The sequence below is a fragment of the Herpailurus yagouaroundi genome, unplaced genomic scaffold (genome assembly GCF_014898765.1).
Source record: "Herpailurus yagouaroundi ecotype Mexico unplaced genomic scaffold, PumYag 166, whole genome shotgun sequence".
Classification (NCBI taxonomy): Eukaryota; Metazoa; Chordata; class Mammalia; order Carnivora; family Felidae; genus Herpailurus; species Herpailurus yagouaroundi.
In genome coordinates, this window is record NW_024412407.1 from 4496098 (window position 1) to 4521719 (window position 25622).

The 25622-nt window shown below is 34.8% G+C and overlaps 1 protein-coding gene across 9 annotated transcripts in view; it reads right to left on the reverse strand.

Annotated features, from left to right (window-relative positions):
* Positions 1–25622, reverse strand: part of LARP4 (La ribonucleoprotein 4) — a 64388-nt gene that overhangs the window by 10113 nt on the left and 28653 nt on the right. For 6 of the 9 annotated variants that reach the window (XM_040488155.1, XM_040488154.1, XM_040488153.1 and 3 more), the window contains 7 exons: positions 24405–24508; positions 20658–20768; positions 19536–19589; positions 8237–8449; positions 7306–7409; positions 2668–2880; positions 1932–1980 (listed from right to left, as the gene is read on the reverse strand). In XM_040488155.1, coding sequence (XP_040344089.1) covers positions 1932–1980; positions 2668–2880; positions 7306–7409; positions 8237–8449; positions 19536–19589; positions 20658–20768; positions 24405–24508 — 848 coding nt within the window. Of the gene's footprint in view, positions 1–1931; positions 1981–2663; positions 2881–7305; positions 7410–8236; positions 8450–19535; positions 19590–20657; positions 20769–24404; positions 24509–25622 lie in introns of those variants that run through there. The other 3 variants (XM_040488160.1, XM_040488156.1, XM_040488161.1) reach the window with 2 other exon arrangements.

Here is a 25622-nt window from a genome sequence, read left to right on the forward strand (position 1 = left end):
TTGTTTTTGACTTTAGTTAACATAACCTGTTGGTTTAAGGAGTAGAATTCAGTGAGCCTTACAACAATCTTTTTCACTTTGGGGGACTTTCTGGTTACACACCACTGAAAACTTATCAAAACTCATTGAATTGTATGTACACTTTCAATATTTTCAACTTAGACCTTTACCTGAAACCTAAACATCCATTTGTCTACCAGCCATTTCTACTCAGATTTTGGATACTTCAAAGAGCAAAATAAATAATCTCATTCTTTAGCACAAAGCTACTATGTTCTCAAAGTTCTATTCTTGACCATTCCTCTATTTAAATCACTCTCTCTGCAGAGTCCTTTGAATGATTTCATCTACTCTTATGATCTCAATTACTCTGTGTAAGCTTACAAATCCTAAATTTTATCTCTAGCTAAAACCTCCTTCCTGCACACAAAGGCACCTCCACTCTGCCTGTCCTACTGGAGAACATGTTTGTCTCCTTTTTCTTCACCCCAAACTTCAGTCCTCAGTGTGGGTATTTTCAACATATTAAATGGACTTTGAAACTAATCTCCCTCTCCTCCATTGTTTAGGGTCATCTGAGGATTCATGTGGACTGCTGCAAGTTGTTGCCATTCACGGCTGCTCATGGTATACAGAAAGCTATAACAAAAAACAGTACTGTTTTAAAAGGTGTACAGTTTGCCCTAAGGACTATTCTGTGCTACAATGCAATACATTTTCTTCTTTGAAAATACTTATCTTTTCACTACTTATAAATATGTAATATGCTTGTACATATATTACATGTACCCTATAAACTATATATATAAAATTCACTACTACACATTTAAAATAAGCATCGTACCACAAATTTATGATTTATCTGTAAACTCTAGGCAGGGTTTTCTTGAAACCTCTGTGTGTTCCTATATCATTCCGATTCCTCAACTTTTGCTCCCAGTTAAGAAATGGCAAACATTTCCCATGAACAAATCATAAAAAAATTAAAACATGATTAATTTAAAGCTAGGTAAGTCAAAATTCAAATAAAAACATGTCTAGGGGTGTCTGGTGGCTCTGGTGGTTAAGTGTCTGGGACTCTTGGTTTTGACTCAGGTCATGATCTCACGGTTGTGGGATCGAGCCCTGCGTCAGGCTCTGTACTAGGCATGGAGTCTGCTCTCTCTCCCACTCCCTCTGCTCCTCCGTTGTTCAGGCTCTCTCAAAAAACAACAAAAAAAAACATGTCTACAACTATAAAAACTTTTCAGATCTGTAAGTAGTTTAGAAGATTAGCGGAGAGAAGAATAAGCAGAAGGTAGAAAATTGCCCCCAAGTGACCATAAACAGTTTAAGTTTCCAACACCATCCAGAGACCTTTAAAAGTGAAGGATGTACTTTATCAAAAAAAAAAGTTGGCAAAAAATCATATATTTGTAGGGCTATCGATAAATAAAACTTTTTTTCAGTTTCTGTCCGAGTGAAAATTGGCACAACCCCTACAGAAAGCTGTAAGTTGGCAGCAACTAACTGAATAGTGAACTAGAAATCTCTAGAAAGGGATTCTCCTTCATATGTTATTGAACACACAAGAAATGATGGCTGTAAACTACTTAAATGTCCATTAACAAACTAATAAAGTTTCCATTGATTATTTTCATTTTTTGATTTTTAAACCATGTGACTATATTAGGGATTCAAGTAGTTTTTAAAACACATGAGCAACATAGACCAAATCCCTAGCTATACATGTGCTTTAAGGTCAGGGAGTGGCAGTCATAGTAGGTATTTTAGGGTCAAAGCACAGGTTCTATTTACCTTTGCCTAATACTATATTCAAAAAAACAAAAACCTGGAAAGGAAAGACAGACCACAAGCCAATGCCACAGTAAATCAGAAAAGAAAAAATAAATGAACAAATGTACAAAGGTAAAAAAGAAAAAAATACTTACTGGGACTCTCTCATCTTCTCGTCGTCTTCGACCTCTGAAAAGAGTTCTCCTTTTAGCAACGACAAAAAAAGGTGGGGATGATGGGAGGGGCAACTCATACGTTTTGTCAAATATATATATATATATATATATATATATATATATATATATTCTACTGAAGACGGGTGAACTTTTAGTTTAAGTAATTCTACTTTCTGTATCTCCACTGTTATGAAGAGATGAATATATATTCTTCTGAATGGATCCTAAATTAATCTACCAAAAACTTCATCTACTACCACCAACACGACTAAATAAGATGGGCCCATTTTTATTAGGTAGTGCTCCTTCCACACCAGAAGCATATCATTATTCAGTTGTTTTGGTTTCATTCAGGCAGACTGGACAATAATGTATAACCCCATTCCCACAGTTTAGAATTTGTAAGAAATTAAAACTAGAATGCAGATAGGATCTTATCTTTCTAAGCTATTCTTTCTTCAGTGAACCATACAGAACTTCAGAGTAACTTTATAAAACCTCTGACTCAGAGCTATATTCTAATATGGGCACTATAAATTTCGTAATATTTATGAAAAACCATTAACCCGTATTATGTGAACACTGTATTCATTTAACATAAACATACACCAATAGTTAAAACAAAAAAAATCACTAGATCATGTTCTTCAAATACTCATATTATGAGCAAAGAATTTTCATATACCATATCCGTATTTATTCCGTATTTCCTTACCTGCCCCTACCATAGTCCCCATTCTGTTCCATCTGTAAAGGGGGAGTTTCTTTTGGAAGATAGCTTTGCTCCTGATGCCCTGTTACTGTAGGGTTATGCCGTTCAGTTGGAAAGTTCCTTGAACCAGATCTGTTTAACTGTCCATCCCCCAATGATACAGAGCCCTCTGTTGAGTGCTCTGAACCACTCGATGACCTAAAATGAGGCTTCACACTATAAGAAACATAAGATCACATACATGAGAGGATAAATCAAAACAGAATATCTTTCCTCTTAATGGTAAAAACTCTTATTTGATAGGCTAAGTTAAAAACTGCCTTCTACTGTATTCTGATTTTCTATAAATTAAACATAAAAGTGTCACATTATAAAAATGTAAACTTATGTCCCAGATGTATTATTTTTAAAAGGCAAAGAATTTTTACATTTAAAAAAAGTTGTTTGGAGAGATTTGGGTTAAGATCCAAAGTTCTTCAAGATACAGGTACTTCTACCTCAATACTCAAAATACAAGTAGGATTTTATCTAATTTAACACCAGCTGCAGTCGTGACACATATAAATCAGTCAGGCTTTAAGCTCATTGCTAAGTCTATGCCATACATTCTCAATGGGGCAACATCACCCCAAGTGGGAGTTAAAAAAGGTTCTGGGATGGGGAGAGGGACAAAAGGAAAAAACAAAAAACCTCATCTTACTCTTTTTATACATAAAGTATAGATATTCATACATTACATAAATACATATACAATAATCTCCAGCACTAAATTTTCATAGGGAAAAATTAGGGAGTGAAAAAAATCTAAAAAGGCTCTTTAGGGGAGTGCCAATGAAAACAAGAGAAAAAGTGCAATGTATTAAAATTCTAGCTTCTTAATAAGTTCATTGCTCAAAGATCCTTATGGGCGGGAGGGCGGGGAACGGGACAACAGCTAGGAAATATAATGCAAGTAATAGCCTAGCGTGATTTCATGAATTAGGTAGGGAACTTGGTAAAAACAAACAAAAACCTAAATAACTGTGAACAAAAGTAGCTTTTATCTTGGATGATGGGTATAAGCACCCAAATCTCCTAATAATTTGTAAGAGGATAAAGCTAGGGGTCGGGTAAAGGAGAGGCTACAGTTTAATCAAGAGCGAAAATACCTAAAGTAAGCCCAGGCAACTGAGGATCTTGGCTCAATAGATTTTACAAGGAAGTATGAGATTTATATTCGGCCCCTTACTTGTAGTTTATATATTCAATTTTTACAGTCTATTTTCATAGCTATAAATTTGTATTAATAATACACTGTCGATTCCTGGTTCTCTGAATAGAGATTTAAAATCTCAAAATAATTATAAACCCAGCAATTAAGCATTAATTCCAACAACATCTCTAGTTATCCTACCTTATTTTTTACAGAAAATAAAAAATTAGATTACTATTAAACTTAAATGTAAAAATCAGGCTACAATGTTAGGCTGTTTCATGTAAGATGTTACTTTTCAAAATAATTACTTTATGTCAAAATAGATTTTTAAAAAATTTTTATTTATTTTTTTAAAGTAATCTCTACACCCAACATGGGGCTCAAACAATCAACCCTGAGATCCAGAGTCACATGCTCTACCGAGTCAGCCAGGCAATCCTCAAAATAGATTTTTAACAGCAATGAAAATGATAGTATGTCAAGAAACACTAAGTAATTTTCAAAATATTTATATTATCCATCGTATCTAAAAATGACCTCATGAGGTAGATATGCCGTTTATGTATCTGTTCAGAAACTATTATTCACATAAATTTGCTCACTGTATTTCAGTATAACTAACAGATTAGTTATCAGGTTTACACAGCCCTCAGATCTCATAATCTTACCCTTCACCGAGAGGGACTTACAATCTCAGTCTAGGCAAAAGATAAAAAGAAAGATAAAAGAAGTGATAAAAGACGGAAAGGAAGAAGTGATGTGATAGAAAGACAAAGAATGAAAGGTAGAAAAATGCCCAGACTTCTGAAAGTTAGTCCTAGTCTCTCCAAGTAGGTCTAGTGATCATCACTGGGCCGTTACAAGGGTCATATAATAAACTGCAAAGGGGCTTTCTAAAAGTTACTTTCTCTTTGATAACTTTAAACAAACAAACACAGTGGTCTTGTGTTGGTCAAAAAGTTCTTTTAGTTTCATCTGTAATATCTGCATTTTATAAGAAGAAAGTATTTGTGTATAATTTTTGTAACTAAAAATTAACAACCTGTACTGGTCACAGGTATGAAAAGGAATTGTACGTGAATGGTTTTGAAAAACAAGCAAAACCTGTCCTGTACCTTTAAAAGCAGAGGCACATATCCTTACAAGCAAGGATAACTAGATTGTCATTCTTGGCTTTCTTATCGTAATTTCACCCTTTTTATCAAGAAAGCACAGCAAACAAAAACAAGTGATGGTAAAGGAACACCATGAACCTATTTAATACATTTTTTAGTTAAAAATATGCAAACCACCAGTACTTTTAGCTAATACTGAAATACTGCTTTTAGTCTACAAGAAAGATGTCTTTTTTTTTAAGGAGTGAATTTTGCTATAGACAGTGAAGTAGAATAGACATCAATAGATAACCTATTTCTACAAAGCTACCATTTCTAATCAGGAGAAATCTGTATTTTCTAACAAGTGAAGTTGTAAGCTGTTATTTGCTCTACTTAAATTATTTTTAAGAAAAACTTTACCGTCTACGGCCATACCACCCTGAACGCGTCTGATCTCGTCTGATCTCAGAAGCTAAGCAGGGTCGGGCCTGGTTAGTACTTGGACGGGAGAAAAACTTTACCAACTATAGTAGAGGAAAGGAAATGTTCTAATCTCAAGTCTGCTGATAATAACCAGCCAATGTAACCCTAGCAAGATTTTTGTCTTCTTCAGCTTTCACTTTCTTCATCTGTAAAATGAGTTAAAACTATATCATAACAAAGGTCTTCCCAGATTTAAACATCATTATCTCTATGTGTTCATGGAAATTAGTCGTTTTGAAAGCAGGATTGGGATTAAAGGACAATGTGTGAGGCTCCCTGTACTTTTCTATTCATATGTCTTAGCAATACTTGAATTTTGCGGGTGTTACTTTATTACCAAACCAAAAACCATCTTTAAGAGCACAATAATCCTTTGAATTATAAAGAACCATCCATCCTTGTTAACAGAAAGAGATCTCATTTGAAACTTCATAAAGCAGTAAGAATAGTTATATGTAGTAAAGTTTTCCTAATGCTCGTAAACGATCTTCAAATACTTTAACCAATTGTCAGTGAGTACAAACTGTGTGAGTACAAAAAACTGATTATGAGAGGATGATACATTATGAATGCTTCCAGAAACCACTAAGAAGAACACTTAATACTGTGAGTCTTCTTTCTCAGTGAAGCATGTTCCAGGAAAACCTTACAAAAAAGAATTAAGTTCCTAGAAGTCATTTTAGAAGAACATACCCCATGTGGTCTCCTTGCCAAAAAGAACCAACTGGGAGAATGAGATCTAGCAAGAGAAAATCCCTGAAAAGAAATAATTAAAAAAACAAAAACCCAAACCTAGAAGGCTCACAAAATAAGCAAACAAGGAACAATAAATATGAAACTATTAAATAAATCTAAGCCACCATAGAAGCCCATTTTTCTTTGGTTACTCATACTCTATCAAAAATCATAATATATACCAAATTATTGAGATTATCAGTTGACATTTATACAAAAATAATTAACACTTAACAGACTTATTAATCTTTTATATGATAGCAAATAGTTTCCAGAGTTCTCAATAATTTATCTAGAACACTTTTTAAAGTGTAGGCTTTACATAAGAGACTCTTAAAAACTGAGAACAAACTGAGGGTTGATGGGGGGTGGGAGGGTGGGGAGAGTAGGTGATGGGCACTGAAGAGGGCATCTTTTGGGATGAGCATTGGGTGTTGTATGGAAACCAATTTAACAATAAATTTCATATATTAAAAAATAAAAAAAATAAAAAATAAAAAAAAATAAAGTGTAGGCTTTAAAGTCAAATTGCCTGGGCTCAAATTTTGGCTCTGCCAATTACTAGCCACACGCTCATAGACATGATATTTAACCCTTTTGTTTCAATGTCCTCATCTTAAATAGACATAATAACTGTATATATCTTATCGGGTTATGAAAACTGTGATAAAATATGTAAAGCCCTTAAGACAGAGCCTTAGACACTAAATGTTCAATAATGTTAGCTGCTGCTATAGTTCATGGAAATCATTTCAAAAGTAAATTCTTAAAAATCTTAAGTAGCTCATTTTCCCAACATTCAATACTCAAATCAGCTAATATTTCTATCCTCAAAAAACCCATTCTCCAAAATGTTACATATTAAACTACTAATTAGACTACTAATTGAGACACCAGATTTTGCTACTATCATAAAATAATTTTCTATTATCTTTATTATTTAAAAAAATCAGTATGTATCATTTACAATCCCAGTTCCAAGTCTTTTTTTATACAAATTATCAACTCTTGAGATAAAAGTGTATTTATTAATTCTAGAGTAAAATTGTTTAAGCTTTTGGTTAAAAAGTCTGTAAATAGCATTGCTATTAACACAGTATTCTTTAAATTCCACTATGATTTTCATCTTACCGATTTTTTTGGAATGGTCGAGCCATATTCACAGCAGCAGCATTTGTTTTATAAGATCCTGGTGCATTAAAGCCATTCACAAAACTACCATTGGGAAAAGGAGCCTAAAAGAAAATTTGGTGTTTAAAACCAATTAATGTAAAGGGCAGAATATATTGTAAAGGCTGTAAGAAACTCCTAATGAACTAACAACTTAGCATCAATTTTTCTTTTTCTTTCTTTTTTTTGTTGCTTTACAGTGTGTGTGTGTGTGTGCATGAGTAGGGGAGAGGGGTAGAGGGAGAAAGGGAGAAAACGGAGAAAGGGAGAGAGAGGGAGAGACAGAGACAGGCAGAGAGAGAGAGAGAGAGAGAGAGAGAGAGAGAGAGAATGAATCCCAAGCAGGCTGTGCCATCCAATGAACCCCGCCTTTTTTTTTTTTTTTTTTTAAGATTTTTCATTTTTAAGTAATCTCTGCACCCAGAGTGCGGCTTGAAGTCACGACCTTGAAATCAAGAGTTGCATGCTCTACGGAACAAGCTAGGCAGGCACCCCTTCAATTTCTTTTATAAGGCAAAAACATTTGTAAGCATTTTACCTATTTGCTTTTTGCAATACTCCAATATTACCTGATTTACAGAAAAAGGATCATTAGGCTATTACTTAATAAAGTACATTTTTCTCTGAAAAAGTTTACCAAAACTAAAAGCATTTTAAATTACTCAGGATTGACCCAGTCTCTTATTTTAATTCACTCAGCAAATAGGAACAAATAGCTTAACCCTTAGTTACGTGCGTGTATTTGGTATAGGGGATTAGATATCATTATCACTACTTAAAAGTCAGAAAATAACCAATATCAACACAAAACAAAAAATAAACTACTCTAGCTGATTTCTTCAAATTTCAGCTTAAGTGAAAAATTTTATGATTCTGTAAGGATTTCACTTACCAGTGGCGTTTCAAAGTAAGGTGCAGGATTTGGCGACCAAGACTGAGGCACAATACTGTAGACCGAGTACTGTTGGTGAGGATTATATACAGGCTGCATAAAAACTGGTGAGGCATACTGTGCTTGAGTTTGAATGGGCTGACTATACATACTAGAATCCATTAATCGATAACCATTCTTTGCAAAAAATGTATTGATGGCTTTTATCCTTGCCTAGAAGAGGAACATATTATAATAAAGTGTATATTCTCACAAATATATTTAATTTACTTTTTAAACGTATTTTACACAACTATGTTATTTCTGACTACTGTAGAGTCAGCAGAGCAAAAGGAAATGATAGCTTTAAATTACTTTAAAAACTTTTGCATGGCAAATATAACAATGAACAAGGTTTAAAGCTACAAAAGTCAAAATATCAAAAGAGTAAAACTAACTGCAAATTATCACAGATAAAGGGGCTAATATATTTCTAACATACAAATTCTAAAAAGATAAAAAATGTTAGAGAAATGAACAGAGTTTACAGAAAAAAGGAAGGCAAATGGCTCTTAAACATATGAAAAGATGCTAAACCTTACTTGTAAGAGAAATGCAATTAAAATGGAATTAACATTTCTCACCTATAGGATTGGCAAAAATTCAAAAATTTGACAACATACTGTTGACAAGATTGTGGCAAAATAGGCACTCTGATACACTGAGGATGGACACGTAAAATAGCACAACACTTATAAAGGAAAATTTAGCAGTTATCTTCTGAAGTCATATATGCATTTTCCATATTCTTACCCATCCCACTTCTAGGAATCTTTTCCAAATATACACTGAACAAAAAGAAGTTTAAAAAAGGATATACATGGCTGTTCAAAAACACTAACTATAATAGGGATGGAGAAAAAGAACTATCTTCAATACACACACACACACAAAACAACAGAACAATCAGTCCATCGATGGCTGAATACACCAGAGTACATCCACACAACTGAGTATCAAACAGAAATAAAAAGAACTAATGAATTGCTCTAAATACTACTATGGAGTGAATTCAAGAATATACTATTGTTTAAAAAAAAAAAAAAAAAAAGGTAGGGGCGCCTGGGTGGCTCAGTAGGTTAGGCGGCTGACTTCGGCTCAGGTCATGATCTTGTGGTCCGTGAGTTCTAGCCCCGCGTCGGGCTCTGTGCTGATAGCTTAGAGCCTGGAGCCTGCTTCATATTCTATGTCTCCCTCTCTCTGACCCTCCCCTGTTCATGCTCTGTGTCTCCCTGTCTCAAAAGTAAATAAACGTTAAAAAAAAAAAAAAAAAAAAGGTAAAGCAAGGAGGATAAAGGTGTATGTATAGTAAGCTACTGTTTAGCTAAGTCACATAGGAATATAAAGATATACTTGCATACATACATATATATGTGTGAATATGTATTTAATATACCATGTTTTAGATATTTTACTTTTAAACCATGCACACATTGAAAATAAACCAATTATAAAAATAAATAAATAATATTCAGTAGTATCCAGCAAAATTAACTTTAATGTGCATTCAATTAGTAATACAACACATAGAAATCCTAAGTGACTTTCAGCCGTAACAAAACCAACTGTTAGCCTCAGGAATAAACTACAAGGCAAAGTATAGCAAAAAAAATTCTTAATATATTGTTAGATTTATATTGCTTTTGGTATTGCTATTCTGATACTTTTGTGTGTGACTATGGGATACAAAAAAATCAGTAATTATACTGGAGTCAAAGAGATCTGAGATTTTCACATGGGAGAAAGGAGACACAAACTTGGTAAGACTAAAGAAGTAAAAAACCATATATCCTGAATTTAAATCAAAAGCATCAGTATAAACTCACATTTTTGTTAAAAAAAAAGGTAACAATCCATATTTCATATTTCTGTCCAACGAAAAAGCTTTTAAACAATGACCATACCAGTAACCACAAGAACTCCTTGTGCCTAGCCAGTAGGCTAAAAATTATCACCTCCCCATAAAAATAAAGTGGGGACTCTGGAGACTTGACCTGACCCCAGGCCTTTGACATCAAATATACAAGAAGACGCAAGCAAACCACTGAAAATTACTAGGACCATGACAAAAGGACTGATAAGTTAACTCAAAGAGGCCACAATTCATCGATAAGGACAACAAACACATCAAGTATGTTTAAATACTCAACAACAAAAAACACCCAAATGGTCAGTTTTGAAGGTTCATTATTTTCTAAAACTGGCTAAGAAAAGCTAGAACCAAGCATTTCTCATGTGTTCCATATATGAGTTGTACACCTCACGATAATGAAGATAATGGAAAGCTTCTCTTTATAGAAGTGCTTCAACTAACAAATGGAAAAAAGAAAAAAGAAAGCCTAAAAATAGCACCTCTTTGCAGCTTTAATTTATAGATTTAGTCCATGATCAGTGGCATCCAGCATAAGAGACAGACACAAAAACATACAGGCTTTTTATTCTCTCTCTGCTGCTCCCAAGTCAAGCCAAATTGTGGTCAAGCCTCTAAATCTGGCTATCAATTTGCATGAAGTACAGGGACAGAGAATCATGTTTAACTACATTAAAAAATCTAACTAGCCAATTCAAAAAGGGGCAGAGGAATTCAACAGACACTTATCCAAAGACAATATACAAATGGTCTATAAACACATGAAAGGATGTTCACTACCACTAATCATTAGGGAAATGTAAATCAAAACTACAATGAAATACCACCTCACATTAAGATGGTTACTATTTTAAAAAAAAAAAAACAAAACAAACAAACAAACAGAAAAGAACAAGTGTTGGAGAGGCTGTGGTGAAATTTGAACTTTTGTGCACTGTTGGTAGGAATGTAAAATGGTATAGCTGCTGTGGAAACCAGTATGGAGATACCTCGAAGAATTAAAAACAATCACTATATGACTCGGCAATTCTACTTGTGGGTATTACCCAAAATAACTGAAAGCAGGGTCTCAAAGAGATACCTGTATACCCCTGTTCATAGCAGCATTATTCACAATAGCTAAAATGCAAAAGCAATCCACGTGTCCATCAACAGATTACGGTATAAGTAAAATGTGGTATATACATTCAGCAGAATGTTATTCAGCTTTAAAAAGGAAGGAAATTTGGGGCGCCTGGGTGGCGCATTCGGTTGAGCGTCCGACTTCAGCCAGGTCACGATCTCGCGGTCCGTGGGTTCGAGCCCCGCGTCGGGCTCTGGGCTGATGGCTCAGAGCCTGGAGCCTGTTTCCAATTCTGTGTCTCCCTCTCTGCCCCTCCCCCGTTCACGCTCTGTCTCTCTCTGTCCCAAAAATAAATAAACATTGAAAAAAAAAATTAAAAAAAAAAAAAAAAAAGGAAGGAAATTTTGCAATATGCTACATGGATAAACCTTGAAAACATTTTGCTGAGTGAAATAAACCAGTCAAAAAGAAACAAATACTATATGATTTAATTTATATAAATTAGAGTAGTCAAAAATCATACGTTTAAGGTATAATAGTGGTTTTCAGGAGCTGGATGGAGGGGAGAATGGGGAGTTGTTATTATTTAATAGGTACAGAATGTGAGTTTTACAAGATGAAAAGAATTATGAGAAAGGATGGTGGTGAATGTGTTTAATACAACTGCACTGTATAAAGATGGTAAATTTTATGTATGTGTATTTTATTTTATTTATTTATTTATTTTTAAAGGATTGTTAGTTTATTTTTTTCAACGTTTATTTTTGGGACAGAGAGAGACAGAGCATGAACGGGGGAGGGGCAGAGAGAGAGGGAAACACAGAATCGGAAACAGGCTCCAGGCTCTGAGCCATCAGCCCAGAGCCTGACGCGGGGCTCGAACTCACGGACCGCAAGATCGTGACCTGGCTGAAGTCGGACGCTTAACCAACTGCGCCACCCAGGCGCCCCTTATGTATGTGTATTTTAACACAATAAAATATAACTAGCAAAATGTATGAGGAACTCTGTAAAACCAATTAACATGGTTATTTCAACAACACACTTCCAAAAGAAAAGTAAGTAGAGGATGAAACTATAGATTTAAAAAGAGAAAAAAAATGAGAGGAAAATATGAACAGCAACTGATGTTCAAGAAGCTAATGTTCATTTTTTTAAAAGTGTAATGATATTGTAAGTATAATTTTAAAAAAATCCCTACCTTTCAGAGCTACTAATACTAGTTTATTTACAGATAAAATTAAGTTTCAAATTTGCTTCAAAATAATTGGGGGCATGGAAAAATAGGTGGGAATGGATGAAGCAAGAATGGCAATGCTCTACAAATTGTTACAACTGGCTAATGGGATCTCAGTGATTGATTTTACTGTTTTCTCCACTTTTATATGTTTGCAATTTCCTGTACTAAATTAAAAAAAAAGGTGGGGGGAGAAACAAATGCTCTAAAACTTAGTAAAATAAATCAGACCACTTGTTTACATATTGCCTGTGTTTTGTGCCTCAATGGCAGAGTTGAATAGTTACAGCAGACTTCATGACTGGCAAAACCTACACTGTCTACTATCTGGTCCTTTAAAGAAAAAGTTTGCTGACTTTTGCAATAGAGCTAAAACAGATGTAAGAGAATTAGATTAGGAATCATAAGCCTCACCAACTTGTTGGAAATTTATCAAGTGAAATAATGCATATTTAAGCAAAACTACAATTTTAATAAATGAATGAAAGGTATGTTTTATGATCCTTATAGATACAGGCCAGGAAATCCCCTCTCCCCAAATTGCAACCAAACAATAAGAAATCAATAATGGCCAATCTTGAAAAATCTGTAAAATATCAAATTGATTTCAGTATGCCCTAAAAAAATGTATAGCTACTGCTTTTACTAAAGTAATATCATACACTGTAGTTTACTTAAATCTTAAAATATCTGATAAGAAACTAAAACCAAGTGAATAACATTTTTTTAATGTGGTCCATTATTAAAATGGTAGCCCAGGGGCAACCTGGGTGGCTTAGTCAGTTAGGCATCTGACTCTTGATTTTGGCTCAGGTCATGATCTCATAGTTTGTGAGTTCAAACCCTGCATTGGGCTCTGTGTTGACAATGCAGAGCCTGCTTGGGATTCTCTCTGCCCCTCTCCTGCTTGAGCTCTTTCTCTCTCTCTCAAAATAGATAAATAAACATGAAAGAAAGCAAGAAAGAAGAAAAGAAAAGAAAAGAAAAAAGAAAATGGCAGCCCAAAGAAACAGACTCCAAGATAACCTAGGAAACAGTAGACTAAGATTTTAACCCAGCCATTAGGAATATGTATGGGTTAAAAGGAAACTGTGTTCTTAAAGAATTGAAGAAAAGGGAAATCTCAGCAGAAACATATATATGTGTGTGTATATATACACACACACACACACACTCGGCTGAGATTATATACATATATATATATGTGTGTGTGCGTGTGTGCGTGTGTATATTTATTTAAGTAGGCTTCATGCGCAGCATGGAGCCCAATGTGGGGCTTCAACTCACAACCCTGAGATCAAGACCTGAGCTGTGATCAAGAGTCAAATGCCTAACCGACTGAGCCACCCATGTATCCCATGATCTTATAATGCTAGAACCAATAAACACACATTTAAAAAAGAACCCTGACTCTTACTTTGCAACACACAAAAGAAACTTGAAGTAGATCATAAAACCTAAATGTGAGTAATGAAAGCATAGTACTTCTAAAATCATAAAAGAAAATATTCATGACCCAAAAGACACTGATTTCAGACCAAAAAAAAAAAAAAAAAAGAAAAGAAAAGTGAGATAAAAAAAGACCTTATTAAAATTAAAGGCTTCTAAAAAATTTTTTTTGAACTTCTGCTCTTTGGTCAATTTCTGACAAAGGAGGCAAGAATATACAATGGGGAAAAGTTGGTCTCTTCAATAAATGGTGTTGGGAAAACTAACAACTACATGCAAAAGCATGAAACTGGTCCACTTTTTACATCATTTACAAAAATAAACCAAAAATGGTTTAAGACCAGAAACCATAAAACTCCTAGGAGAAAAGCATAAGCAGTAAGCTCTCTGACACCAGAATTAGCAATACTCTTATAGATGTGTCTCCTCAGGCAAGGGAAAACAAAAGCAAAAAATAAACAAATGGGACTGTATCAAACTAGAAAGTTTTTGCACAGCAAAGGAAATTGTCAACCAAATGAAAAGACAATATACTGAATAGGAGAAGATATCTGCAAATAATAAAATAAGGGCTTAATATCCAAAATATTATCCAACTATATATCCAAAATACACAACTCAGTATTGAAAAACCCCAAATAATCCAATTAAAAATGGGCAGAGAACCTGAAAAGACATTTTTCTAGAGAACACATATATATGGCCAAAAGCCACATGAAAGGATGCTCAACATCACTATCAGGGAAATGCAAATCAAAATCACAAAGAGGTACCTCCTTACTCCTGTTACAAGGCTCTATTAAAACAAAACAAGAAATTATAAATGTTGGTGAGGATACAGAAAAAAGGGCACCCTCTGTGCACTGATTTCTGGGTAGTTATCCAAAGAAAACAAAAACGTTAACTTGAAAAGACATTTGCGCCCCTATGTCCACTGTAGCCCTATTTACAATAGCCAATATATGAAAGCAACTTAAGTGTCCACTGATAGATGAATGGATAAAGACGATGTGGTATACAGGCACACAGGAATATTATTCAGCTATAAAAAAGAACAAAATCTTGCTATCTGCCATAACATTGACATTATGCTAAGTGAAATAAGTCAGACAGGGAGAGACAAATACTGGGTGATTTCACTTATATGCAGCTATCTAAAAAACAAAACAAAACAGAAACAAACACATATACAGAGAAAAGTCTGGTGGTTGCCCAGGGGTAACAGAATAGAGGGATGGATGAAATAGGGGAAAACAATTAAAAGGTACAAATTTCTAGTTACAAAATAAATAAATAGGTCATGGGAATGTAGTAAGTATATAGTTAATAATATTGTAACAACTTCGTATGGGGACAGATATTAGCTAAATTTCTCATGGTGATCACTTCATATGTATAGAAGTGTTGAATCACTACGTTCAGACACCTGAAACTAATATAATATTGTACAAGTACATTTCAATTAAAATGACAACAACAACAAATTCCAAAACTTCTGCTCTTCAAATATACGCTATTAAGAAAACAAGAAGGCAAGTCACAAGCTAGGGGAAATAGATTTGCAACACACACATACATAACTGACAAAGAACTTATATTCAAAATATATAAAGGACTCCTTCTTCTCATTCAATACTAAGATCAACAATCAATTTTTTTTTAAATAAAGAGAAGATTGGGGCGCCTGGGTGCCACAGTCGGTTGAGCGTCCGACTTCAGCCAGGTCACGATCTCGCGGTCCGAGCCCCGCGTCGGGCTCTGGGCTGATGGCTCAGAGCCTGGAGCCTGTTTCTGATTCTGTGTGTCTCCCTCTCTCTCTGCCCCTCCCCCGTTCATGCTCTGTCTCTCTCTGTCCCAAAAATAAATAAACGTTGAAAAAAAAAATTTAAATAAAGAGAAGATTGAAAAAGTGACTAGATAATCAAATTGCAGTACATTCCTACTACTTGGCAATAAAAAAAGAATGAACTATCAATACATGCAACAATGTGGTTGTTAAGGGAGAGGCTACTGATCTTTCCTAAGTGAGCAGCATGCAAATAGTAGCTACTAATCCCATTCCTCAATGGCTTATGTTCCTGGAGTGGCTGGCTGGTGCAAGGCAGGTAGTAGACTCTGTCCTCCAAAAATACAGGGTGTTATTGTGGTTCGGTAGATCCCTGAGGATTCAGTGCTGATGCCTGCCTTAGTTTCATTCCTCTTTGCAGCAGCAGATTCCCTTGGCAATATCTATTAGAATACTTCAGTAATACCAGGAATGGGAGGATCACATTTCAGTGTTAATATTGTAGAATACTCAGAATATCTAGTTCTCAAAAAAGAATTAAAAAACAAAAACACAGGAAACCTATGGTCCATTCACAGGAAGAAAAAAAGAATTCGATAGAAACCATTCTAAGGAATAGATCTTAAAGATCTATTAAGTGAAAAGAGCAGCTGAGTGTCTACTGTACATTCTTATTCACGTAAAGAAAGAAAGAGGGCGCCTGGGTGGCTCAGTAGGTTAAGTGGCAGACTTCAGCTCATGTCATGATCTCATGGTTTGTGGGTTTGAGCCCCACGTCAGGCTCTGTGCTGACAGCTCAGAACCTGGAGCCTGCTTCAGATTCTGTGTCTCCCTCTCTCTCTGTCCCTCCCCTGCTTGCGCTCTGTCTCTCTCTCTCTAAAATAAACATTTAAAAAAAAAAAAGAAAGAAAATTCCTAGATGGACACAGAAAAAAACTCTTATCACCTCTGGGGGAAACAACTAGAAGAATCTGGTAAAGAGAATTTGAATTAATTAATCAATCATTAATTATTTAATATTGTTTGACTTTCTTATGCAAGTATTTTTACTCTTTAAATTCTGAAAAACATATATAAAAGGAACACATAAACATATATTCCCTATGACATTCTATAATATATATATCATCTTTATGAAACCCAGATAAAACTTAATATTCTGTCTTAAAGTCAATTAAAACAGGATGAAACACTGCCTCAAAGGTGGACAAACATTCTTCCCTTAATCCCTTTGTCCTCCAAGATCACTGCTTATGAATCACAGGATTTCCAAAATGAAAACCATGTACACTTCAAAGAAACAAACCAGGACCTTAGAGGTAACTTGACATGCCTAAGATCAAAGAGTATGTGGCTGAAAGCAGCATCAAGGGTTGGAATATAGGATTTCTGGCTCCTGCACCTGTCTTCCTGGGTGCCAGGTCATTTGGTTTTAATGAATGCTACAAAAATTGTGAATCTCCTAGCAAGAACTAGGCTATATGCTATGTGATGACTAATTAAAGGAACTATAGACAAAACCCCAAACAGCAGATAAATATTACTACTTATATATAATTTTAACACTTTATCTAAGATCTCAGAAAATGTAATCAGCTGTAAGAAACGGGAGGTATAGGGGCGCCTGGGTGGCTCAGTCAGTTAGGCATCCAACTGATGCTCAGGTCATGATCTCACGGTTCAGGAGTTTGAACCCCATGTTGGGCTCTGTGCGGACAGCTCAGAGCCTAGAGCCTACTTCGGATTGTTTGTCTCCCTCTCTCTCTGCCCCTGCCCTGCTCGTGCTGTCACTCAACAATAAATAAATGTTAAATAAATAAATAAATAAATAAATAAATAAATAAATAAATAAAAAAGAAAGAAATGAGAGGTATAAGGAATAATCAAAATAGTGATTATTTGTAGATGATATCCTCTCTCAGACACATAATCTCCATTAGATATGATAAAGGAATTCAGCAAGGTTCCTGCAGACAGTAACATTTAAAAAAAATTTTTTTTAAGTTTACTTTGAGAGAGAGTGAGCGAGTGAGCATGCAAGGCTGAGCAGGGAAGGGGCAGAGAGAGAGAGGAAGAGACAGAATCCGAAGCAGGCTCCGTGCTGTCAATGCAGAGCTCAAACCCACCAACCTTTAGATCATGACCTGAGCTGAAATCAAAAGCTGGATGTTTAACTGACTAAGCCACTCAAGCGCTCCAGGCAGTGACATTTTAAAAAAAGTCACTAAGATACCATGGAGAGAGGGAAAGCAACAAAAATTACTTTAAGGAAGTAATTACAAAATACAATAGACCTGAGTTAACAGAAAAATGTATCATAATAATGTTACCACAATATTGAATACTCCAGGGTAAAACTGCCAACTGTTCCCAGTAAATGAAACACAATCCCATTAATTCCAATATAGTTTTTCTTTGGTTGGTTATTAGTATTAGTCAAACACTCTAAAATTCATATGGAAAACTAAGGCTTTAAGAGTAACCAAGACAATCTTAAAAAAAAAAAAAATAATGAATAAGGGAGGCTTTGCATAAGGGCATAAGGATATTCTAAAACTATAGTAATTAAAACAGTGATGTTGGTTCAATAAAGAAAAGACTAATAGAATAGACAATGTAAAGCAGAGCTGATAGATTCAACATTACACACAAGTTGTGGAAGGAAAAGACCACTGAACAAATATATGTTGAGACAACTGCCTTTCCATACATGGAAAAAAATTAAATTCCTATTGTATCCTGTACATCAAACTAATTCCAGATGTATTAGACCTAAATCTAACATATAAAACTTTAAAGCTATTAGAAGACCTAGAAGAGTATCTCTATAGCCTCAAGTAGGAAAGGAAGATAACAGGGAGAAGCAGAGGAAACAGAATGACAAATAGCAGACATCTTTATCTCTAATATGGAAAGTAGTAATACTAGCTACCACACACCAATAATGAGATTTAAATAAGTCCTTAGAACAGTGCCTGACATATAATCTCTTAATAAATGTAAGCCTCTCTCATCCTGGTTCTTCCACTTACCAGGTGCATGAAACTGGGTAGGTAACTTCTCACACCTCACTTTTCCTTGCCATAAAATGGAGAAAACAAGAGTACCTGCCTCATTAAGTTCTTGTAAGAATTAAATGACTCTATACAAATAAAGTGCTTAGAACAGAAACTGATACACATTAAGAGCTCACTAAGAGTTAAAGACAATGTACTGCAATCACAAATAATAATAAGAATATTACATAGAGAATGAGTACCATCTCAAAGTAAGGGCATGCTTAGGATTCTGTTTTAGATGGTAGCTATAGTAGCAACTGGAGAATGGAAAACTAGGGGGAAAGCTGAAGGCATAACATTTAAAAGGCTAAACAATGTTTCAAGCCTAAACAATGGCAGTAATGATTGAAAGAAGTTTTGAAGGTAGATTTCATGGGATCTGAGAAAAGATTAGACCTGTAGAGAAAAGATTAGACAGTGGACAAGTGCCATCAATGACAGATCCCAAGGACAAATGTTAATGTGGTGCTGCAGTTAATTTTGAGATGGGGATGACAGTATTGAGAATGTTTTCCATCTTTACTAAAAAATCATTCCTGCTTCTCATTTTGAGAGTTGAGATGATCTGCCACGTTAGCAATCAGCATCTAACTAAAACTTCATGCTGTCTGAAGTTACATCTTTGGAAAGAATTGCTATCCTATCAACTAATTTTCTAGCACATCATAGGAGACAGAAATTTCTTTAAAATCATTACGGGTTTAATAAAACATCCATCTGTGTTTTTTAAATTCTCAGACAAGCAACAAAAACTTTTTGGCTTTACACGAGCCTCTATTTACAAAATGTTTCTTACCATGATTGGCTTGCCCTGAAATGTTTTAACTTCTTCTCTTAAGTATTTAAAAGCCTGTTAACAAAGCAGAAAGGAACTTTCATTAGTATTCAAACATTTTCTTAAAGCCATCTTTATTCTATCAAAAGTATGGTACTAGCAACTATCTTCAAAATAAACAATAAAAAATTCTAAAGTCAATTTCATTATCCAGGTGATAAGGAATGAAAACAATAATTAACACATCAGCTAACATTCACATTTACTGTAGATTGGCTACTATGGATTACTACAAAAAAAAAAAGCACAACGTTCAAAATGGTTCAGACAGCCTTATAAGATGAAGAATTTTAAAAAAAGAAAAGTCAGTGGGGTGTCTGGCTGGCTTAGTTGGTGGTGCATGCAACTCTTGATCTAACATGAGCTGGAACCTCAAGCTGGGTGTAGTGTTTACTTAAAACTCAATCAATCAGGGGCGCCTGGGTGGCGCAGTCGGTTAAGCGTCCGACTTCAGCCAGGTCACGATCTCGCGGTCCGTGAGTTCGAGCCCCGCGTCAGGCTCTGGGCTGATGGCTCAGAGCCTGGAGCCTGTTTCCGATTCTGTGTCTCCCTCTCTCTCTGCCCCTCCCCCGTTCATGCTCTGTCTCTCTCTGTCCCAAAAATAAATAAACGTTGAAAAAAAAAATTTTATAAAAAAAAACTCAATCAGTGAGTGGTTTTAAAATGTTATCAGATATATTTTTGGTTTTTTGTTTCAGTGGAATAGTACTTCCCTTTAAGTTGGACGCGACAAGTAAGAGCAGTGTCATTAATGTCAAAATTTCAAGAATCATAATGGAAGTTGCAGATTTACTGGCCTAGTATGTACACACTGGAACTACTGAGTACATGGTTCCCAATCCCCATGTTAATTTTAAAATTGTGTGTTAATCTTTTTGATAGGAAACAAACTGCTCTTAAATTGAAAAAGCTTTAGGAAAATGATCAAAAAGGAAACCAATTAATAAGCACAACCACAAAGGTGAACAAGGTACTTAATAGCCTTTACAAATATTACTGTGAGCACATATTTTCTCAATTAAAACATACTACTACTTCTTTTACCACCAGGACTTCAAATCAGAAGAAAAGTTTTCTTCTTACCTGTTGTGCATCGGTATCTGACTGGAAAGTGATATACCAGTTGCTATTGTGTGCAAACTCACAGCTTATCACCTTGGGGCAGTTTTCATTTTTGAACAAGGCTTTAACTTCCTAAAAAAGAAAAACTTTAGTTAACTCTAAAAAGTATATCAACAATAGTCATTTTTTCCCCTTCATGTCTTCTGGTCCTTTCTGTTTCTTTTTATTAACTGTCATGCCTTCTGCCCATTCTTTTACTGAGAGTAGATTATCTTCTGACACAAAAATATGCGTACTAAAAGCATACATTCTGTATATGATTTAGAGATAGAATCTTACCTTAAAATCAGCAAAACTGCCACAAAAAATTAAAAATATAGATATCCTATTCAGAAATTGCACTATTTATCCAAAGGATACAGAAATGCTCATTCGAAGAAACACATGCACCTCAATGTTTACAGCGGCACTATCAACAATAGCCAAATTATGGAGAGAGCCCAAATGTCCACCCACTGATGAATGAATAAAGATGTGGTAAATATATACAATGGAATATTACTTGGTTACCAAAAAGAGTAAAATCTTGCCACATGCAACAACGTGGATGGAACTAGAATGTATTATGCTAGGTAAAATCAGTCAGAGAAAGACAAGTATATGATTTCGTTTGTACGTGAAATTTAAGAAACAAAACAGATGAACATAGGGGGAGGGAAGAAAAAATAAGATAAAAACAGAGAAGGAGGCAAACTATAAGAGACTCTTAAATACAAAGAACTGGTGGTTGCTGGAGAGGTGTTGGGTGGGGGGATGGGCTAAACAGGGGATGGGCATTAAGGAGGGTACTTGTCGGGATGAGCACTGGGTGTTTATATAAGCGATGAATCACTAAATTCTACTCAAACCATTGTTAGAGAATATGTTAACTAACCTGGATTTAAATTAAAAAATAAAAATAATCTAAGCAAAACAAGCATTTTACTCTTAGTGGCAAGCTAAACTTTCCCTAACAGTAAAATCTCTCTAGACTTCCATTTAAAAAAAAAAAAAAAAAAAAAAAAGTATATCCTCCATTAACATTTTCTAGGTGCTCAGTGTTTATTTTCATGCATTCTCAATTAAATCCAGATGCTCTATCTGTATCAGTCACAGACATGAACTCTGTGCAAAGATATCTTCACCTTTCCTTAACTGAATCTGAAATTTCAGTGACTGAAAACTAAAATATATGGATTTCGGGGCGCCTGGGTGGCGCAGTCGGTTAAGCGTCCGACTTCAACCAGGTCACGATCTCAAGGTCTGTGAGTTCGAGCCCCGCGTCGGGCTCTGGGCTGATGGCTCAGAGCCTGGAGCCTGTTTCCGATTCTGTGTCTCCCTCTCTCTCTGCCCCTCGCCCGTTCATGCTCTGTCTCTCTCTGTCCCAAAAATAAATAAACGTTGAAAAAAAAAATTTTTTTAAATATATGGATTTCAAAAAAGATGATTACCAAAACTCAGAACTGTGTTAACAATTAACAGCTTGAAAGAAGTTTATAAAAAGAAAAGAAAGAAAACAACTGGAAGTCAACATTAAGTAACTCTTGAGTTATAGAGGGAAAGGGAACATCTACTGAAATACCATGCTCAGTAAGACACAGATTTATCCTGAAAACAACCCTGTGTTAAAGATTTTTATCATCTCTAATGTACAGCTGAGGAAATGGTAGCTCAAACTGTTTAACCTACACACATTATCATAAAGAAGAATTCAATCCCAGATTTGTATGCTTCCAAACTCCATTTGGTCTAATAGCTACTGGAGTTCAAGGAGAAATTCAGTAGTAACCAATAACTCCCAAACAGAAAGAATCGGACAGGTTAAAATGCCCTGCGAAATAACAAAATATCATGAGAAATCAATTTTTAAAAAGGTAATTACTATGCTGATGGGACAATAAACATAGTAACAGTGAAGTCTAACCTGTCTCCTAACTCCCTCAAATTTTTACTACACTGAATTAAAAAAAAGTCTCTACTTACGATGAAATTTTCTTGGGCCAATACTACTCAAAAACAAGTAAGTGCAACCAACTGAGTTTTGTGACATTTGTGAAAGCGGTGAAATACTACCAAGTTCAGTTAGTAAAATTCTCATCCAGTCCATAATTTACATTTTTGTAAAACTGCCTGTGGAACTATCAGACTGCCACCCACTGATGTCTATCTTCAAAATTCATAATCTCCAAATATTTCTAATCCCCTTCAATGCATAAAAAATTGATTTTATTTAAATATCAATAAAATTTCTTTATTTCCAGCCTTTATTATTCTTTAGGAAGAGTTAAGCTCATAGATTTACTTTCCCAAGTATAAAAACAGCAGTCTGGGTCACAAGGAGCAAAAAAAAAAAAAAAAAAAAAAAAATTTGTTCTACCTGACAGGAACCTTTAAGGTCACCACCCCAAATCCCTCATTTTAATCTGAATTTTCATGATTATTGACCAGGCTGACTTTCTCTATTTTAGTCATCTTCACTTCCTTTCTTTTTTTTTAATGAATATTACGTCGCTGCCTTTTTCCTTTTACTATTTTTTGTATGTGTGATTTATGTATTCAGAATATAAATTACAGTAACTATAAAAAATGATAATAATGGCTAATCTTAGATTTGTTGCGCATGCCAAGTACTGCTCTGAGCTCTCTATATACTAAGCCAATTCTCACAACAATCCAAGGTCATAGAGTTAGCAAGTAAAAAGCTGAAATATACGAGCCTGTACTCTAGAGCCAAGCTGCCTCAAATCCAGGCAGCTTGGCTCTAGAGTACAGGCTCATACATTCTACATTGTTTCTAAAGAATGCAAATATTCTTCCCATTCTGCAATTTTCCTTTCAATTTGTTATTTTTGACATATAGTTCATACTTTTAAATAGAAGTTCTATCTAGTGACAGTTTCTTTTCTAATTTCACTGTTTCTAAATTTAGGAAGTCTTCATTCTGGAGAGTTAATAGTGAATGGAATGACTCTGGGCAAAAAGATTAACTACTAATATGTGAAATTTGTTAGGTGGCAAGAATCTAAAACTGTTTTAAATGGCCAGTAAATACCACATACCAGTTACTAATTAATTCTCCCCATCTCTAACTTATTAACTTGGCAATTTAGTGTGTAGCTCTGTGGTTTAGTGGTTTTGAAACAGGGGCTCTGAAATCAGAGTGAGATCAAATCAGATACTCATTTAAAGAGCCCACATGTCCTTAGGCAACTTATTTCACCATACTAAGGCTCAGTTACTTTATCTATAAAACAGAGATAACAAACCTTAGGCTTTAAGTAACCATAAAGTACACTGCACAGCACGTGGTAAAACCTAATTATTAAATAAATGTTATTATACATAACTATTTTATTAAAGGGTCTATTTCTGGATATACTGTTTCATTCAAAACTTATTTTATTATTGTACCTATTTTATTATTATACTACACCATCTTTACAGTTACAACTTTGTTTTATGTTTGCTAGCTACTCCGATTAGTCTTGACTCCTATTTTTCTTCTTCATTCCTAAATTTATTCTTTCAGATGAATCAAGTTCCCAAAAGAGCCTATTTATATTTTAACTTTGAAAATATACCATTCTTCCAGTGTTTCAGAATTTACAAAACAAAAATTTAACGTATACACAGTGATTGATATGAGGCCAATGACCTATACTTTGCTTGTTTACCTCCTCCACTTTAAACAGTTAAAGAACACTTAGCTTTAACAATGCTTAATAATACCTCTATAGGTGTTGTTTCAGGAATCTCTCTAAGAATCACAATACAACGCTTATGACTTGGTCTCACTTTCTCGCCCTTCTCATCAACTTGTACCATGGGAGAAGCTGCAATTTAAAAAAATATTTCATTCAAAAATGACAGTAAGAGATATTAAGAATGTCATTAAAAACTATTTCTATTTCCAAGTGAATAAATTAGCAGAGGTTAAGAAATTATGTTGTAGAACCAAAGATTACAGTTAACAAAGATTACAAAAAACACTGTCAAGTGTTATTCTTTCAACAAATACAGAGTACCTACTTTGTGTCTTGGCACTGCATTGGGGTTGAAAAACTTTCAGGAGCATACAATACATATCTACATGGTAATTACCCTGTGTACAGTTACCAAATTCTGTACTTCTGGAGATAATGAAATCAGTGTATTTGCATTCCACTCTTGTAAGCAGATTATAGTACTGCATTCTGATGTGAAGAAATTCTTCTTAAAATCTAAGAAGCACTTAAACCAAGAATTATACTCAAATAATTCTAACTTTTCCTTGATGTTAACATATTTATTCTTACATACTATTACAGACACTTAGAAGCCATCTCTTAGATGCTGATTTTGAGGAAATATTTAATGAAGATAATACCACATAGCCCAAACTTTTATTTGTAGTCTCTTCAGAGAGATAATATGCCATATTTCTCTGAACAGGTAAGCAGTCAGTATAAAACAGAACAGGGAAGAAGTGTTGGGTGGAAGTACTAGGTTCCCTTAGAGGTGGAGGATTCTGCTGGTCTCTTAGCTGACTTTCTTCAGATGAGAAGACTGGCTCATCTTAAGAAACCATTGCACAAACCAATCAGAGATTTCATAAATGTATTTAGCCCTCTGAGAATGGAAATCCTCTATTCCGATATAAGTCTACTATTGGTATATTTAACTTTTAAACATTTTTTAACAATATATTTCATATAAAAGTGAAGACCTGCCTTTATTCAGGCAAGTAGTTAAAACTTTGGTAAGAGAGGTTACCAAGAAACACTGATAGAAGACACAAACACTATTAAAAATGCTTATAACCAGGGGCGCCTGTGTGGCTCAGTTGGTTAGGCGACCGACTTCGGCTCAGGTCATGATCTCACAGTTTGTGAGTTCAAGCCCTGAGTCGAGCTCTGTATTGACAGCTCAGAGCCTGGAGCCTGCTTCAGATTCTGTGTCTCCCCCTCT